This window comes from Microtus pennsylvanicus, chromosome 13 (genome assembly GCF_037038515.1).
Source record: "Microtus pennsylvanicus isolate mMicPen1 chromosome 13, mMicPen1.hap1, whole genome shotgun sequence".
Lineage (NCBI taxonomy): Eukaryota > Metazoa > Chordata > Mammalia > Rodentia > Cricetidae > Microtus > Microtus pennsylvanicus.
Window position 1 is genome coordinate 38685512 of NC_134591.1, and position 17529 is coordinate 38703040.

At 42.6% G+C, this 17529-nt stretch overlaps 1 protein-coding gene across 6 annotated transcripts in view; it reads left to right on the forward strand.

Annotated features, from left to right (window-relative positions):
- The window catches only part of Pde4b (phosphodiesterase 4B), a 526974-nt gene that overhangs the window by 492653 nt on the left and 16792 nt on the right, over positions 1–17529 (forward strand). For 5 of the 6 annotated variants that reach the window (XM_075946584.1, XM_075946585.1, XM_075946586.1 and 2 more), the window contains one exon: positions 16968–17061. In XM_075946584.1, the coding sequence (XP_075802699.1) occupies positions 16968–17061 (94 nt within the window). Of the gene's footprint in view, positions 1–15723; positions 16343–16967; positions 17062–17529 lie in introns of those variants that run through there. The other variant, XM_075946590.1, reaches the window with a different exon arrangement.

Sequence of the window (17529 nt, forward strand, 5' to 3'; positions counted from 1 at the left end):
ATGAGTTAATCTGCCGAAAAACAGCCTGATGTTTTGAAAACAGGATGCCTGGGCTCTGCCCAGAAAGAGGAACGGAAAGAGAAACAGTCTAGAAAGGAAGAAAGCCAACAGCCCCACCGGGATCCCCGGCCCGAGTGCAGCATAAACAGTGACCTCTCTTTCCGGCCTCCGCTGTGGCTCAGTTCCTGACCTCCTGTCACCAGAGCCGACCCACGTCATCAGAGGAGGATAGGAGGAATGGCACAGCAGCTGTGAGGGTGACTAGAGTTTCCTGCCACCTTCCTGAGAGGCGCAGGCCGAAAAGTACAGGGTTGCAACAACAGAGGCTGAGGAAGGACAGGCCAGAACAATCCTAGGGAGGTGGGGCACGGCTGGGGAGGAGTGGGAGGTGTTCCTTCCCCTTCTGGACTGAGAAACACAGTCTCTCATCTAGGACTCAGGTGAAAAGAATCATGAGGCTTCTTAGTACCTGGTGTGGTGAATGTCAAAGACAAACCTATTGTTGGTATTCAACAGCAGCGACATTCAAATCATTAACCACAGTCCAAAGGGGCCCCGCTGGGACCTTTCTTTCTCTAGCAGCTTTGCCTGGGACAGATTTGGACCCAGATGATGAAAATGGATGATCTGAAATTGGAAAGTCCAGTCTTGGATACCAGTGCTTTCTTCAGGCTGAAGAGTCAGGATATTAGTATTTCAGTAACCGCTTGCTTAAGGAACCTCACCAGCTGGGAATGGAAGATAAATGGTACTTTCTTGAGGTACCCTGAAATCACATACAGATACCATCATTGCTGGAGAAGTGATTCCTTCTAGCTACACAGGTTAATTTTTCCAACTCTACATGAGCCTGCACCGACTACATGCCTGTGCTCTTGGGAGGGAGGGAAGGAGAGAGAGAGGGAGTAAAGTCACTCAGTTCTACCCCACCTGGAGCTGCTAGGAAATCAGAATGTATGACCCTGGAAGGTGGTCTGACCAAGGCAAACCAATGTCTCCAATGTTGACTGAGCCACTTTCTGTACCACTGAACAATCGATCAATAATAACTCTGGGAAATGCTGGCCCTAGCAGAATTGAAAGAAAATAAATCTTATTAGCCAAAAGATTCATCTAGGAACTCTGTTGGTCAAGGGGAATCAGGCTGTTGGAGGATTAATCAGTGATGATGTGGAGAGAGGTACTTTCCTTAACACAGGGACCTTGTCCTGGATCCTAAGCTTGAAGGTATCCCTAGCCCGTTCTCTGTTCTCCAGCTGGACAGAAAGGACTTGGCCAGACCCAAGGGACATGTGCTCCCCTCCAGACCACACTGTGCCTCTGACCGAGTTTCTCGTTTTCTGCCCAAAGGCTTCTAAACCCTCTTCTCAGGGCCTGTGTGCGGATGTGCTTTTGCAGAGTTAACACACCAAGGCCCCAGGGACAGCCGTGAGGCAGCGGCATATGGCTGGAGAGAAAGTTTGTGGGAGCATGGACGTGCAGGCTGGGGCAGAGGCCTCATCCAAGCTTGCCTGTGAGGTCCCCAATGCTCAGACAAGCAGAGGGCAGGGTATGGTATGGAGACAAAAGAGTTTAAGCTCTAGTTGCCTTTGCAGATTGTGATGGACTATCTGTCAGGTTACAAGTTTAGGAGATTGCTTAGTTTATATTTTTAATCATTTAGGCTTTCAGTATCGCCCTGACAAATGTTAAGGATGTTCTTGATTTAGTGAACAGACTAAAATGAAAATCAGTCCTGACAGGCGGGAGGGGAAGCGGGCATTTTTTTGACCCAGTTCTGTCCCTTCACTGCTCGGCCTTGGCCTTATATGAAGTATAGAGACAAAGTAAAATGAAAGATCCAGACTATAAGCCGTGAGTCTAAATTCTAGCTTGACCGTGGCTGGCAATCAAATCATTGTTTTATATCTTTTCATTTCCTTATTATGAAACAAAGTAGTGGGAATAGATTATTTCTGTGGTTTATTTCGGGTCTTGATTTTATGAGGTAGACAGCCAAAGTACTCACACGGGCACAGATGCTGCTTTTAGACACTGAGCTAAGCCCTTCACCCATACTGAGTAGCCAGTCTCTTTGCTAATAGGCACTATCTACAGATGGGTAACGTGGGATTTAGTAGAAACAACCTGATTGGCATAAATGAGTAAGAGCACCATGGCTGAAAATGTAGCCCATTGGTAGGGTGTTTGCCGCCATGCATGGGGCTCTAAGATCTAACTCTAATTCCACACGAGCACACATGCACACACGCGCGCGCGCGCACACACACACACACACACACACACACACACACGCCTTCAATTATCGGTGCTGAGGATATGGCTCAGTGGTGGTGTGCTTACCTAACACCTTGCATGAGGCTTTGGACTTGGTGAGGCTGAGAGAGTTTTGGGGATCATGATCAAGATCCCCAGGAGACAAATGGAAAGGAAAGTTTCCAGGTACCCGTACATCAATTCTTCAATGAATTAGGTAGTGTTTGGTGAGAGGTCTTAGCCTTCTAAAGCAGATCTTTATTGGTTAGGTCTGGTTGAAATTTCTATAGTGCAGTTAGTTACCTTGTTAGCCTCTATCCTCGCCAGTAATTCCAGACTCAGCCTGGGCTGGAAGGCAGCCCTTCTAACACAGCTAAGGGGGGACCTCTCATAGTCCTAAGAAATGGTGCCTAAGCGCTCATGCAAATGGGAATAGTAGTGTCAGGCATCCTTTGCTTCTTGTGAATTTATGTGCAAAATTCCAGCACGCTTTGTTTTTCCTAACTTAGCTTAAGATAAGATAGTAAAGCTGTGGTCTGCTTCCAAATCTCCTTTTTTCCTGCCTAACCACTTTTCCCTTTGTCTCCCAAGGGGGGGGGATGTCTTACTGTTTTGATTTTATTATCAAATGATGGTAGCAGTTTAGCCTTGTAGAATGTCCTTCCCGGTGCCTGTAGCTTGACCATAACATAGAGAATTCATACCTCTGGAGCAGAGCTACTGGGCCTGAGGAACTCGCGGTTTCAGATTTCTTATTTTATTGTCTTCAGAGAGGAAAGGGGGAGATGTAGCTGATCAGTCTTTAGTTCTTGTTGTTCAAGTTACTCTTCTTATTGCTTTTTAAATTATAGTATAGAGTTGTATGCTTGAGTGTGATTCAGAATTTGAAATTCTAGTCTTATAAAAACCTGTCAAATCAAAGTGTTTGGAGCCAGTTAGTCTGGGAGCTAGCGCTCTGAAATCAATGTGATCTGTAGTACTTTGCTTAATCTAAATATTCCTACATCGCTGTATCTAGGAACTGGTTCCTTCACTGGATCCAGGCCTAGTTTATCCAGTCTTCTAGCTAACCTTCTTGCAAGTTTTATAAATGAACACATCTCTCAGAAGGAATTAAATGAAGGAATTTCCCCCTCTGGGAGACTCTGACCCGCTGATAGAAGAACAGTAGAGCAGGGAGTCGATTAGAACCCCAAAATAGCCGTCTTGAAATATTGTACTGCAGCGTCGTGATGGAACAGCATTTGGTTTCCATTCTTTCTACTTCCCTGCCTTTCTTTGCATGCCTCATCTTTGAGAATAGTCCCGGACTCGCAGAGCCCCACCAAGTTCCTTGCCATTGTTGTCTGTGGAAGAAAAGCCAGGGGTGAGGCTTCTTCTTGCACAGTCCTTTCAACGTATCTAACTTCTAGGTGAAATGGGTTCAGCAGGCGAGGATCATTTACTGTTTATGAAAACCAAAATACCCTACCAGAAGGCGCCAGCACACACTCATGCTGGTCAGTGGGGTTGCATTCTTGGCGGCATAAGGCCAATTGTCAGTGCGCTTTCCTGTACAGACTTGCTTTAGCTCTTTTCGGGGACCTACCATCTCCTTTCTGTCTTGCCCTATGGCATGTGATGTTTCCCTCAGCTGGTGCCAAACTATTTAGTCTCTGGGAGATTTTACTGTAACTTCCTTTGTTTGATTTACTTTAAAGTAGCCAAGTGCTTCCACAAAGAAAGAACTGTTAGGACGAGAGGGAATCTTCTGTTCTTGTGTGCCTGTTTTGGAAAGCACCTGATGATCTTTGCTTATTCGTGGAGGAGAGTTTAAAGCTAGAAGCCACGTACCCCTGCTCAGCAGTCACAATATGTCCCTTTCCAGAAACAGTCACTGTGTATAGTGAATTGCTTCGGATGCCTCAAGCCCTCCCAGATCGAAGTGTAGCAAGTTTATTAAGGTAAAAGCCACCCTCAGGCTGGAACCATCTTAATCTTCTAACTTTTACATTTCAAAAATAGTAAATTTTAAAATTTGCTATTAAAAACCTTACAAGACCACATTGCTCTTTCTTTGCTCAGCAGATTGCAAAATATTATAACCTTGAACAATTATGAAGATGAAATCAGGTACAGCTACCTAGAATTTTTTTCTTAAAAAAAAGATTAAACCAGTATTTTTTAAAAAAATAGATTTAGCACAACAATTATTGGCATTGAATACCTTAATAAGAAAATTCATCATTAAGTAAAAATATCTTTCCAATTGAATTAGATTGGCTGCGCTATATAGAGGACGAAGTAAACTAAGTGTTGACCAGACAACTAATGTCTTTGGTTAGTGTAGATGATGAAATTTGATAAATAACAAAAAATTTTCCTCTTTGATTTCCAGTTATAGTTTCACTTAGTTGTACTAGCTATGATCCTGAAACTTTCAGTCCAGAAGGGAGCTTAAAAAGTCCTATTTATGTGTTCACGTGGCAGGGGAGACACCATGGTCATGGCTATGCTCCCACGGTGAGGCTTATTCACTGCCCTCTGACTGGGGGATCCTTGCGTGTCCCCCAATGTGGAAAACCTGATGTGTATTCTGTGGTAGCGGGGGATGGGGGGGGACTGCATCCTGTTATTTTCAGGAAAACGATTTAATTAAGTACTATTTATTTGAAGTCATTTTACAGATGAGAAAACATTTTATAAATAAGACCTATTTTTTTATCACTACAAAGTAAAGACTAAATATCTAAGATAATACAATCTAATATAATACCTTTGAAAATCCAAGGGATCATCACACTGAAAAGTAATTTTATTTTTCTATGACTTCTCCAGAGTTAGGGGATAAAGGGAGGATATCGGCACTGAGATAGGGGTCTCATTTCAAATCCAACTGCAATCCCCCTCATCTCTCCCTTTTGTCTGTTGGGAACTGGAGAGTTTACATCCGGGTTTAAGAAAAAAACATCCAGGTTTAAGAAAAAAAAAAGTCACTGGGCTATTCCAGCTGCTTGACAGAGTGGCTAACCCAGCAAGTTGAGATCAAGGATCAAGGTGGGAATCTCAGGTCACCCCCTTCCTACCCATGTGAGGTATCTTTAAAATTAATGTCTCAATGTGAAGCTCTCGTGACTTATCTGAGTTCCCCATTCTTGAGTCCCATTACCTACATCACAGTGGAATTGGTTCGATCCTATGGGCAGCTGCCCACTGACAAACAATGTCAATGTCATTAGTGCTTATAAACATTTTGAGTCAGGCCAATCTCACTCACGGCATAGAGGCTTATTGTTTGCTGGAAACCACCCACTGTGGCTCAAGATGAGTTTATTATTACTAACATTTAGAATTGCGAGGTAAATAATTCAAATACTTTGTAATAAATATGAATAAGCAGTTATCTTTTATTCATTTTTTTATAATGAAGAAATGCTGGGGAAAATTAAAATGACTCAGGGAGAATTAATTGTGTTGATATAGTGTTTATTAAGAAAGTTATTCCATGTTTAAAGGATTCATGACACGCTAACTTCAGCTCTTTTACTATCTACCCATCTCGGGCATTATTTATTTATGTGATATTATTTATGTGACAGAGTAAGGTGACAGTTCGTAGCATATAAAGAAGGAGGAGAAAAGTTACAAATCCTCAGCTGAAGAAAGACATTTGATGTTTAGGTTTTTGGAACCAAACCCAGAAGACTTGAATTAAAAGCTAAAATATTGAATAGAAGATTACACTGAAGGAAAACTCACTAAAGAACCCAAATACTCATTTTAGTATAGGGGGGAAAGAAGAGATAAATTGCAAAGACATACTAAAATTTTACTGACATGGTGGATTTCCAACTTCCTCTTTACCCTCAGCATCAGAACAGTTATTAAAACCGTGCCTGAAGAGCACCAGAGTCTTCCTATCACTTCGAATGAATAAGCCCAGGCCTTTACGCTTCTCTCGTCCTCTCCTAACCTGGAGGCCTCTCGCTTCACACAGTCAGGCCCTGGGCAGTGAACCTCTCCAGGTGCACACACTGTTCATGGCATTTCTGCAGACCATTCTCTTTGACATCCTGTCGGTTAATATCACAGCTGGCCTTGGAGGGAACTAGGATTTTATGGGTTTACAGTCTTGTTCCGCATGCCCTCTTGACCATAGGAAGCTGATGAACCTTCTGATGGTTCTCTAGTGAAGTGAGTGTATTCTAGCCCCTGTGCTGGATATCCAGTCCAGTAAGCAGAGAACCTAACTGATCTGACATTCCCCAGAAGAGTCCTCTACCCTGCCAGCTACAAACCCCTCCCCTGCTCCCTGTGATGACCGCAGCTGGCTCCATTCTGAGTCAGATCATTGAGATACAGCCCTGTTGACTGATACACTCGGCATATTTTTCTTGGCCAAGCAAGTACATTATTTGTGTTCTTGACAGGATGAGCTACCACCGATTTTTTTTTCCCTGCTGCCTTTTAACACTCAGGATCTGGTTACAAAGCTTATTTGCATCTTCCTTAGCATTACATGGGAGTGTCCTTGGGACTATTTCAACAAGAGCTACCAGGAATATATTTTAAACATTTGTCCATATCATTTCAGGAGTTTGGGATTCTTTTGTTGTTGTTAAACTTTTTTTTAAAAGATTTATTTATTTATTTATTTATTTATTTATTTATTTATTTTGTGTACAGTATTCTGTCTGCATGTATGCCTGCAGGCCAGAACAGGGCACCAGATCTCATTACAGATGGTTGTGAGCCACCATGTGGTTGCTGGGAATTGAACTCAGGACCTTTGGAAGAACAGGCAATGCTCTTAACCGCTGAGCCATCTCTCCAGCTGTTGTTGAACTTTTAATGAGCTCTTTAATAGATACTTTTGTTCTAGTATTTTACAAGATTAATGTACTTGGGTGTTGTCTAGTGGCATACTGTGCAACTAACAGTAACATTTTCAAAGGAATAAAGGTCATATGTTGCTTTTCCAGGAGAGCTCCAGGGGGTGTTTAGGATGTGAGTATCTGTGTACATTTATATGTGCTCAATAGTGAGTGTGCATGTGGAGTCTGAAGATCAATATAAATTGTCTTTATTGCTTATACCATTTTTTTTAACACAATGTCTCGTTGAACCAAAATGGCAAGCCATTTTAGCTAGACTGGCTAGCCAATAAATCCCAGGATCCATCCCATGCCTTTCCCTCCACCCATGCTGGAGTTAGCAGACATGCACTTCTCCACCTGACTTTTTTGTAGGTGCAAGGAATCTAAAGTCAGGTTCTCATGTCTGCACAGCAAACATCCTACCCAACCCACTGAGCCACCCCCCAGCTCGACAAAAGTGCTTACCACAGGAAATCCATTAACGAGGTGCTAAAATAGGACAACCTAGCCAAAGACTAGGAAGCCCTGGATGGGAAGCGGTCCTCTTTCAAAAAGCGTGGTAAATCATTTCATGAAAAGGAATGGATATGAGTTCCTCATGTGTAGATTTTGTTAGGAAGAGTTCAGGAAAAAGCCTTTGCTCTTTCTATCACTCCTCATATTTAATCACATGACCCAGAACTACAATGCCCAGAAACTTCTGAGTCTGCCCCAGTGGTGCTGTGCCAATGTACTTTTCTTGTGAGCCGAAATGGAAAGCTTGATGTTGGCTGTTAGAGACTGGCTGGTTCAGTTTGGCACTATTTGGGTTAGCATTCTCTCAAAATGTCTACATCCAAAGGATGTGCATCTAAGCCTTCAGAGCCCTGTGATGGCTGCTGTTTCACACTCCTTGCCTCTGGGGTGTTGGGGGTGGGTGGTACTTAAGAGCATGTGTTGTGTCCATCAATCATCAGCCCTCTCTACCTGTTGCATGGCACCTGACTACTTCGCCACTGTTGGGCCATAATTTTCATCCTGGCGTTTTGCTGATCACCCCAGTAGTATATTCAACTAATTGGTATGTTAGCAGATTGACCGCAAATCTGAGCAAACGTATACACAGTGCGGATATCCTTATGTCAAGCAGTCTTCGATTATTCCTAGCTTTGGTCGATACCTAGAGAATTCTGAAGTCTCTTAATTAGCTGAAATTGGCTAGATTAAAGAAGTATTAATCAATAGTGTTACTAAGATCCTGACTTCTCCAAACAGGCTTTTTGTTTTATGATATGGTCTCAGGATAAGGTCATTTTAAATTATGGTTTTCATTTGAAATGCTTCGTTTATCTTTCCCACAATTCTGGTTACACTCCTCAGCCTGGGGAACCATCTAAAATGTCAGCCAGCGGCTGTATGAGTACCACGTGTCACGCACGTAGCCAGGGTGACATGGCACCACGTCACACATATTGTGGGAATGGTCATGCAGGCTACAGTCAACAGCGAAAGAGTGTAGGCACCAAGGAACCACAAGAAACCTCCATGCCACAGTGAACCCACAGTGAGGAAGAGCCTGAGTTCGGACTTAAAATTCCGAAATAAAACCTATCTTCAAACACAAATCCTCTGGCCTCGAGTGTCCACGAGGTCACAGACATGTGTCATTTCTAGTTGTCCCTCTTCAACGGTGGGAATCCTTGATTTCCCAGAGGCTCAAAGACTTGCACAATTTCTCAGACTATGCTACAGTGTGGGAGTTTATTCCCAGGTTTGAGAGAACAATCAGCTGCTTTTATATCACATGCAGTTGAAGCTACTGACTTCTCTGGCAGGGCTTCTTTTGTGTCATCAGAATCCACTAGGAGGTCAAGTCTGCAATGAACATCCCCTCTTCTCCAGAAAAAGAGCTAGGTGTCCATCTCTGGAATTTCCGTCATCCCAACAGAACTATACATTTCAGGGATAAGTCTATGGTGAAGGCGTGTGTCCATCTTGTCTCAATTATGGCGGCTATCACAGGAAAACAATATGCAGAATATAGCCATCTTCTCTAATAGGCTACAAATAACTGGAGACACTTGGTTTCATCCTTTATAGTTTACGAATTTGTTCAAACCTTCCATCTCTGGCAGATTCTTCTCAATGTGGATGTGGACACATACCAAAAGAGACAAGATACTTGTTCCAGGAGAGAAAAAGGATAAGGCTGCGTAGCTCAGGGTTTTAATTTTCATGATAGACCCCAGAGGTGACCTTGAAACTTGACAGACTGTGGGGCTGAAGCAGCCCTGAGAAATATTCATCCAGAGGAGTGATTCTTAAAGTAGCTCTGAAATCTCCCACTGTCCCGTGCGTCTCAGAGAGTATAGGAAAGACAGCAGCTGAAAACAGCGTAGCTAATGGCAGACCCATTAGAGGCTCCATGAGCACCTCAGGACAGTAGAGCAGTAATCTCAAAACGGAGTTATGCAGATCTGTATAGCTGCAGCAACAGTAGACATCCTACGAAGGTGGAATTTACAATATCTCGAGCAATGTTATTGTCTGAAAGTAGGAATCCGTTCTTAAAGGAACTGGGTTGCTGTGTGTGAAAGGACACACAAGGACTGCCCAGGCAACATTGCAAGACCCTGTTGTAGAAACTAGGGGCTGGGGATGTAACCCCTATGGTAGAATGTTTGCCATGACCAGTCTTTATGGACTAAGAGGTGAAGAATGTTTGGGGCGATGAACCTTGTTTTGTGTAATTGCCTCCGGAAGAACTGGAGATCGTCAACTGCAGATTTTGTTTTCCACTAGGAGAGGACTCCGGACTCAGATCCATGCATCTGATTCAATATTTCTATTTTTTTAATAGTATAAATTGCATGGTTTCTAGATGGGTATTTTTTTTAAAGTGTTTTAGTCACTTGCTTTAGAGTCATATTAAAATTCTGTGGCCTTGGGGAGATAAAAAAGTAACTCAAGACTAAGCCTTGATTCCTTAATTCTTTTTCTCAATTGCCTCAATGGTTTGGGTCATTTGTTGGTTATGGAGGTCAGCTGTATTTCATTGTGAGGCCAGCACTCCAACTCTACCAAAACACCTCTGCAGATTAGAAGGAAGAAGTCTGTTCAGAGCTCCAAGAATGCTTAAGGGTCTTTTATTTCTCAAAAGAAGGAAAAAAATCTCTCTTTCAGAACTAGGTGGAAAATTGTAACTATCTAAAAGTGTATATAGCTTTTCACACTGATTGTCGTGAGGAAAGTACAGCTTTGAAACTCCTTGTGAAGGATTTGGATATGTAATATCTGAAAAACACATATACTCAAAAAAAGTTTCTTCTGAATTTCACATTTAAAAGAGTATCTTGAATTTTTATCTACCAAACCTAGCAATTCTACACATGCAGAAGGACAAATATCTACAATAAATAACAAACATTGTATAATATAATACACTTGTGTAATTTAGAAATATGTTACATAAAATGCTGTGATTATGTGAGCGCTTAGAAAGATTCGCAGTATTTTTTTTTTCGTCTATTTAATTGTGTCACTGCAGAAATTTAGGAGGGAATGTGGTCATGAGAACTTTCTGTAAAGATTCTTATGGGGATTACTTCAAGGCTAAGAAGCATTTCAGCATTCAGATAATGTGTGTCATATTTTCTCTTGAAAAGATTTCAAGAATCATAAAAAAAAAAAAAAGGAAAGTAAAGAGAACCGGTAGGGAGAAAGACCCTCAAGAGTAAGAAGCTGGTGTCAACCCGCCTAACCACGGTATACTGTCCCCAGTTCTCTCTTTCCAGTTCCCTGTACGAAAGCATTGATGTTTTGTCCCTACTTTGCCTTTCATACATCCCTGGAGCAAACAGTCGTCTTCTAGCTGGTGGACAAAACTGGCTTTGTGCATCAGAAATACCAGCACTCTGTGGCAAAACTGTGCCGACAAGATTCATGCTCACTTTTCCTGGGATTCCTACCTATCTTCAATCACTACATCCTTGGGGAGCTAGGAAGAGAAACGACTCCGTTCTCAGTTCGCTGCAGAAGAGAGTCTCTCTGATGAGACCACCGAGCGGTGAACATTACCTAACCCTGTGCCCCCAGTCTGGAGTTTGCTCGCAGAAGAATATCTTGGCAGGCATGACCCACCCTGGAACTGTGCTTTCTGGCTCAGCTACTCCAGCGCAAAGGGGGCTGCAGCTCCTGCATCCATTCAGTTACTAACCCACTCAGTGCTTCTTCACGTGCCCCTCAAATAAGATGAACACATCATTAACAAAGCAGGGCATGGAGTTTCGAAGGGGCCATAAGAGAACAGGCGGGTGGAAGCATAGCGCCAGACAACCTGAGCTGTTAACAGCGGGAGGAAACGGTGGGCTTCACTAGGGAGGGGTTTTAAACTGCTACACCGTATCCTCACTCCAGATTTTGCTTTCTGTTTTATTTTTAAGTCAGATTAAAAAAAATAGTAAGGACTTCAGATATCAACTATCTCACCCCGTTAAAGAAACAGAAACGTAAGAAGCCAATTAATTTCCCCCGAGGCTACAAATCGCTTGCAGTCATCTCTCACTAACCTAGGTCAATGTCTTCTCTCTCTGCCACGTGAGCGTTCTGTGATCTCATGAGGGACTGTCAGCCCCTCCACTTCCCTGATACTCGGGAATCCCTATAAAATTATGACTAACAACAGTATAAAATATGAGTCAAAAGTTAGTCCCTAAAAAAAAAAAGTCATTGTGACTTTAATGACTTTGGCAGTTGTTTCAAACTGCGAAAACAGGAAGATGCCACACAATAAGGCGCCTGTCTCGCAGCTGGGCTCATACGTAGATGGCCACCCACAGGAGCAATGACTGGGGCTGCCTTCCTCTGTTTGGCACCTTTTTCCCGTCCTTAAAACTCTCTGTGTCACTGACTTCATCAGGTTATCATTGAGAAAAAGTACTGACTTTTTGCTAGGTCTTTGAGGTAGATATTTAACCCATTACTTTATTGATATTTTTGATGGTGAAGAATCGCCCCTAGCAAACCCAGATTGGTTTAAAAGCAGCGGCTCTTTCACATCCTCAACGTGAGCTCCTTGTACCATCTGCCTTCTGGCTTTCTTTTTCTTCTGAGAAGCAGAGTATGACCAACATCCCACCCTTCCCTGGGAAGACATTCAGAGCTCAGAACACAGCCTGCTGATCTGTGCACAAACCTGAAGCTCCTCTTTTGAGAAGGAGTAGAAAATGGTGATGTGTTTCCATCACTTTAGAGGAGAGTGGCTCAGAAGCTGAAGGAGAAGGATCTGACAAAATTTAATTTCAGATATTTTCTAAGTAACTTCTTGCAACTTAGAAGCAAGGAAGTCTGTGTTGTACAACAGAAGTACTTGTTATTTGTCATACCGGGAACATGAAAATTAAATAAATTAAAAGCAGACCATTAAAAAGTCACAGATTATTTTTTTTACGAAGAAAGAATATTCTAGAAAAATAGCCCTATGTTATTTATAGAAAATGATAGCTCTTCTCTTTTCAAAATGGAACTGTAATTTCTTAGCACTGTTTGTAGATCTGGTGTTGGGCAGACACAGCTTGAGGGAGATGTGGGGAAGTTTGTGTTCTAAGGGTTCATTCACAAACTTTGTCTGTGCTGAGAAGGGAATCTGGCCGTTTCCCCTGGGAACATTATTTCTAGGTAGACTCTGTAACAAGGCTTTCTTGTGAAGACAGATTATTAAAGAAAAAAAGGATCTCTGTCCAGGAGACGTGAGAACTCACTTGTCTTTGAAATAGCACCCTCCAGTTTGTAAATTCTCCGCTGCCTTTGGAGAATTAAATTGGTGAGGTAAATAAATTCATTTCCTTTCAGTCCTACAAGTCCCTGGGCCATGATTTCATTCAGGATCCATTTTACCTTCGTATTGAAACAGTTAACTGGGTAAGGCGACAGGGAGGCTCCAAGACTCTCAGGCTGTGGAGCTGTGAGTTAGGACAAATACCTCTCCCCTTAGTCGTGGTTTATTCTTAGAAACAGAAGTATGTCCATCTTCTCCCATTGACCTCAGCAGTATAGAAAGAGTTTTATTTTTCCGAGAGGAGCTAGTTGCTGGTCAATACTGTAGCCAAGCTGTAGGAGGCTCTTCTAGAATCTATCACACAATCTTGAGAACTTAAAGTGGAAAGATGGGCTGGGAGTCTTATGTGTCATTCTCATTTCACAGAAGAGAGTTGAAGTGATGTCACAAGGCCAGTCATACAGACAAGATGAAAGTTGAGGTTCAATTGCTGTGTCGTGGATACCCGTAGCATGCCAGAAGCAGCTCCCATATGGAATTCAGACATTGAAAACCTACCTACCCTGAATTCTCCAACTGTCCCATTAGCTGTCACCTCAACATATCAGTTCCAGTCCTTGGCTTGTCAGTCACCAGGGTTAGCCCTACCCTTATGACTTTGCCTTTCTAGAAGGCCACATCTGCCTTTCTTAGTCTTTCAGAGCCTTAAACAAGTAGGCCCTTCATAAGTATTTTTTGATGACAGCAATAATTGCCTTAGTCAGTGTGGTAAGGCCCTCCCTTTTGCGGAGGAAAACCAGTGGTGGTTGCTAAGCAACATTTAAAAGGTCTAGATTGGTTTCTGACCCTGGATGGCCTCCATTTGTATACTTCATCATGTGTATTTTATGGTTACCTTGGGATGACTTTGGGAAACTTTGTTTTTGGTGTGCGTCACCCTGCCCTTGGTCAAAAGATCATAGGAGGATCCATGTAGGCATGGGAAAAGGGGAGATGACATTCCTCTGTTTGCTTGCATGAGTACACCGAGCCCTTCTGTAAAGACAGAGAAAGTGTGTAGTTTACTCAGCCCCATGGCTGAAAACCACCATCTTCTACCAAACAGACTGATGTCCCATGTATCCCAAACAGGATCCTATGGCAAAGGGAAGTTATAGGGAGAAAGAGGATAGGGAGAGGTATCTTGCCATATATGATGGTTTTCCAATCTGTTCGCATCTCCTGAGCAGAGCAGCCAACCACAGCACTTAAGGAGCCCTCTTTAGACTGTGCCTGTGGACTAGCCAAGGTATCTTAACAAACCTGGCTATTTTACTAGAATGAAAGTTGACTAAAACCATAAAAGGACTCTTTGACCATTTGCTTTATCCACCCCGCCCCCCCCCCCCCATGCACACACACTTTGCCTGGCCATTTCAGCTATTCCATTAATGTTTGTTCAAAACATGATAGAATGCCTTTATTGGAGTAGTCAACTCCAAAATGTTTGCAAATATTTCATAGAAACCAAAATGAGGGCAACTACTTGACTATTATATTTGGTTAAGTCTTGTGCATGGGGGGGAAATAGCTACAGAAGAAATCATCTGTCTCCAAGCCATTATGTAAGATATTTTTACTATAGTTTAAGCAAAATTTGTTTCTTTTCTAAAGGCCAGCAGACCAATCAGCACTTATAAATCTGTCTTTTCTAACCTCTCCATCTTCAGTCAGGACTGGTTTTGTGACTTGAAGGTGAGAGGCCATTGTGACAGTTATATCTTTAAAAAAAAATAACTTGAAATTTATGCAATTCACCTGGAGTTCAAAATTGCACTGAGGTTCAACATGTCAGCCTATGAAGCAGAAATGATTGACTCAGAGATGTCTGGTTACTTGTGAAAACACACACATACGCAAGCAGGGCTACCCAGAAAGAGACAGGTTGTGTCTCAGAGGACAGCCTGTGGTCCAGGGAGCCAACATGCAGAGACCCCCGATTCGGTCTGGCTTCACCTCAAAAGGCAGCTCTCTGGAAGAAGCAGTGGTTTGACCTGAGTCTTAGATCCCTGAAGTGAAGCTATTGTCAGATACAGGATGCTCATTTGGAAGGGGAATGCCTCACAGGAAAGAGAGCCAATTACAAGTTCAGGCTGTTGCCATGGTGCTTTGCTGATCCTTCAACGTGCAGCACAGGAACTCCCTGGAAGGCTAGGGATATAGGGGCCTAGGAGAGCGCGGGGGCGGGAGGGGGGGAGTGAAGCTTGCTTGGTCAGGGCTTCCCACTGCCTGTGCTGTAATGCTGACAAGGAGGGACTGGCAAGGGAGCCAGGAAAAGAATGACATTTTCAACACATCCCAACTTGCTAAAATGAAACTAAAATAATTTTAACTGTGAAACGTTTCTAACATGAAATATAAGATGTAGCAGCACTAAAATATCCAATAAGCATAACTCCAAATAATTCCTTGTTCGTTCAGCAAATGTTATCTCATATTTCCTAATGTACTTGAGAATCCTACGTGGAAAGGAAAGGTTAAATGAATTTAATCCATTTGCTGAATATGACCTAATAAGCATAATAATGAACCGGCTGAGTGCAGAAAATGGCACATTTCGGATGAAATACTTTTTGCGTCAAACGAATTAATTCTCTCCTCCTTCATTTTACTGTGAAAAGAGGCTAAATGCATCAGCATCCCAGTTGGTGGGCAAATAATGTTCCTAAAGCAGGTTAAAAAGAAATTCTTCTATACTGGAAGCCGAGTCAGATAAGGGCTACAGTTCCAACCTTTTCCAGTTTTTAAAAAAAATTCTCAGAGCCAATTAATCAAATGTACGTTCACTTGGGAGCAATTACAATAGCTGAGCACTGTGTCAGGCTGCTTCTGCAGAGGGCTGGCTGTCTGCAGAGGAAGAGAGAGTTAAAGAACACCTAGCTGGAACGGGGGGGTGGGGGGGAAGGGTAGGACCTTGGATTTACTTAAATATTCATGGGGCTTCCTCCATTTTAATCTTCTCCTTTTTAAAAGATGGCTGTTTCCCAGGCAGACAGCTCCCGAGGGAAAGAGATTCCCTGCTCCCTAACAGAGTTGGACTAACGTAGGGTGGGAACCCCTCCGGGCATCAGGACTGCTGACTGATGGACTGTTTCAAGCCGGCCAGCTGAATACGTTTGGACCGGCGCTCGTTCCTTAGTACAATTCCTGGTTTCGTGACTCTCTTCTGCCTGCAGTGCACAGGCTTCTTGCAGGAATGCCGTGTGACTGAAGATGGGTTTGCCGTGGATTAGGAAACACCGCTCATTTGCAAGGCTTTGTCTTTTCTAAGTTTTGGTTTTCTAACCACTGGATCTGCCTCGTTTTTTGCTGATCCTCTGGGGATTGCTCTCCTAGAACTGAATTCTTTCAAAGGGATTTGTGGACTGTGGCGTGAAGAGCCTCCAAAATGCCTGAGGCAAACTATTTGTTATCTGTATCTTGGGGTTATATCAAGGTGGGTCGATTTGATTGTGTTCTGTGTCTTTGGTAAAATCCGGTGCTTTGCCATCTGTCTGTTTTCTGTGGAGTAGAAAGCATTGGCAGTGACTGAGTTTGTGTATACATTTAATCCACTGGGGCATCTTATGAAATAAAGGCATGTTTTATTGTATGGTTTTAATGTACGTAATATGTTTCAGTTCTGCTTTCTCTCAACTGTTTTAAAAGGATGCTTCCCTACTTCCTTCCATTTTCCATTAAACTTTTCACTTAATTTGCTCTCGCTGAATATTTTATCACCTCAAATATTTGGGGGGTATGTTTCCAATTTTTAAAAGTAGCAATATTGTCAAGTAATTATTTTGATATCAAATTATTTTGATCTGCATTAAAATTCCTTTCCCTGAGTTTGCAAGCTCAAAAGAAATCAGTGATCTTAAGGAAATTTAAAAACATCTTTGTTTTTGTTTTATGTTGGAATGGTTTCAAACTGAGGGGACATTATGATGCGCAGCGTAGCTTTTGTTAATCTAATGAGATTGGCTGTATAGTCTCTTGGTTCCTAGAAAGTAAAGTTGGAAATACAGTGATCAATTGCTCTTTCCTAGGTCCTTAATACTTTTTCTTTTCTCTATGAACAGTTCAAAAGGATGCTGAACCGGGAGCTGACACATCTCTCGGAGATGAGCAGATCAGGGAACCAGGTGTCGGAATACATTTCAAACACATTCTTAGGTAAGACGCTAACAGGAACCCCACTGAGCTTCTGCAGGGCGAATTTCTACAACCGGTCAAGGGTATCCTTGTGAATTTGGAGTGTGGTTAAGCACAGAAAACAAATCCATCCAAGATAAGAGCTAAAGCCAATCTCTAAAGGAAAACAATAAGCCCAGGAAGGTAGTATTTTTGAAATGATAATACCTGTTGTATAGAGCAGGTTGTTATGGGTTGATTGCATCTGCATGACTGCACATTACTGTACTCCTCACTATAGGGACCTGCAGAGCAGCTGAAAGCCCAATACCCAAACCCAGAAGCTGCTCTATCAGCATCTCTAAAATCAGATTTTTTTTCTATTCTTCCAATAACTAGGCTTTGAGGTATTTTCTAAGGGATGAGCTACCTCCACAGAGTCCAGGAAAGGGCATTCTGGAAATAATTTGACTGTTGCTTTGCTAGGTGTGTGTGTGTGTGTGTGTGTGT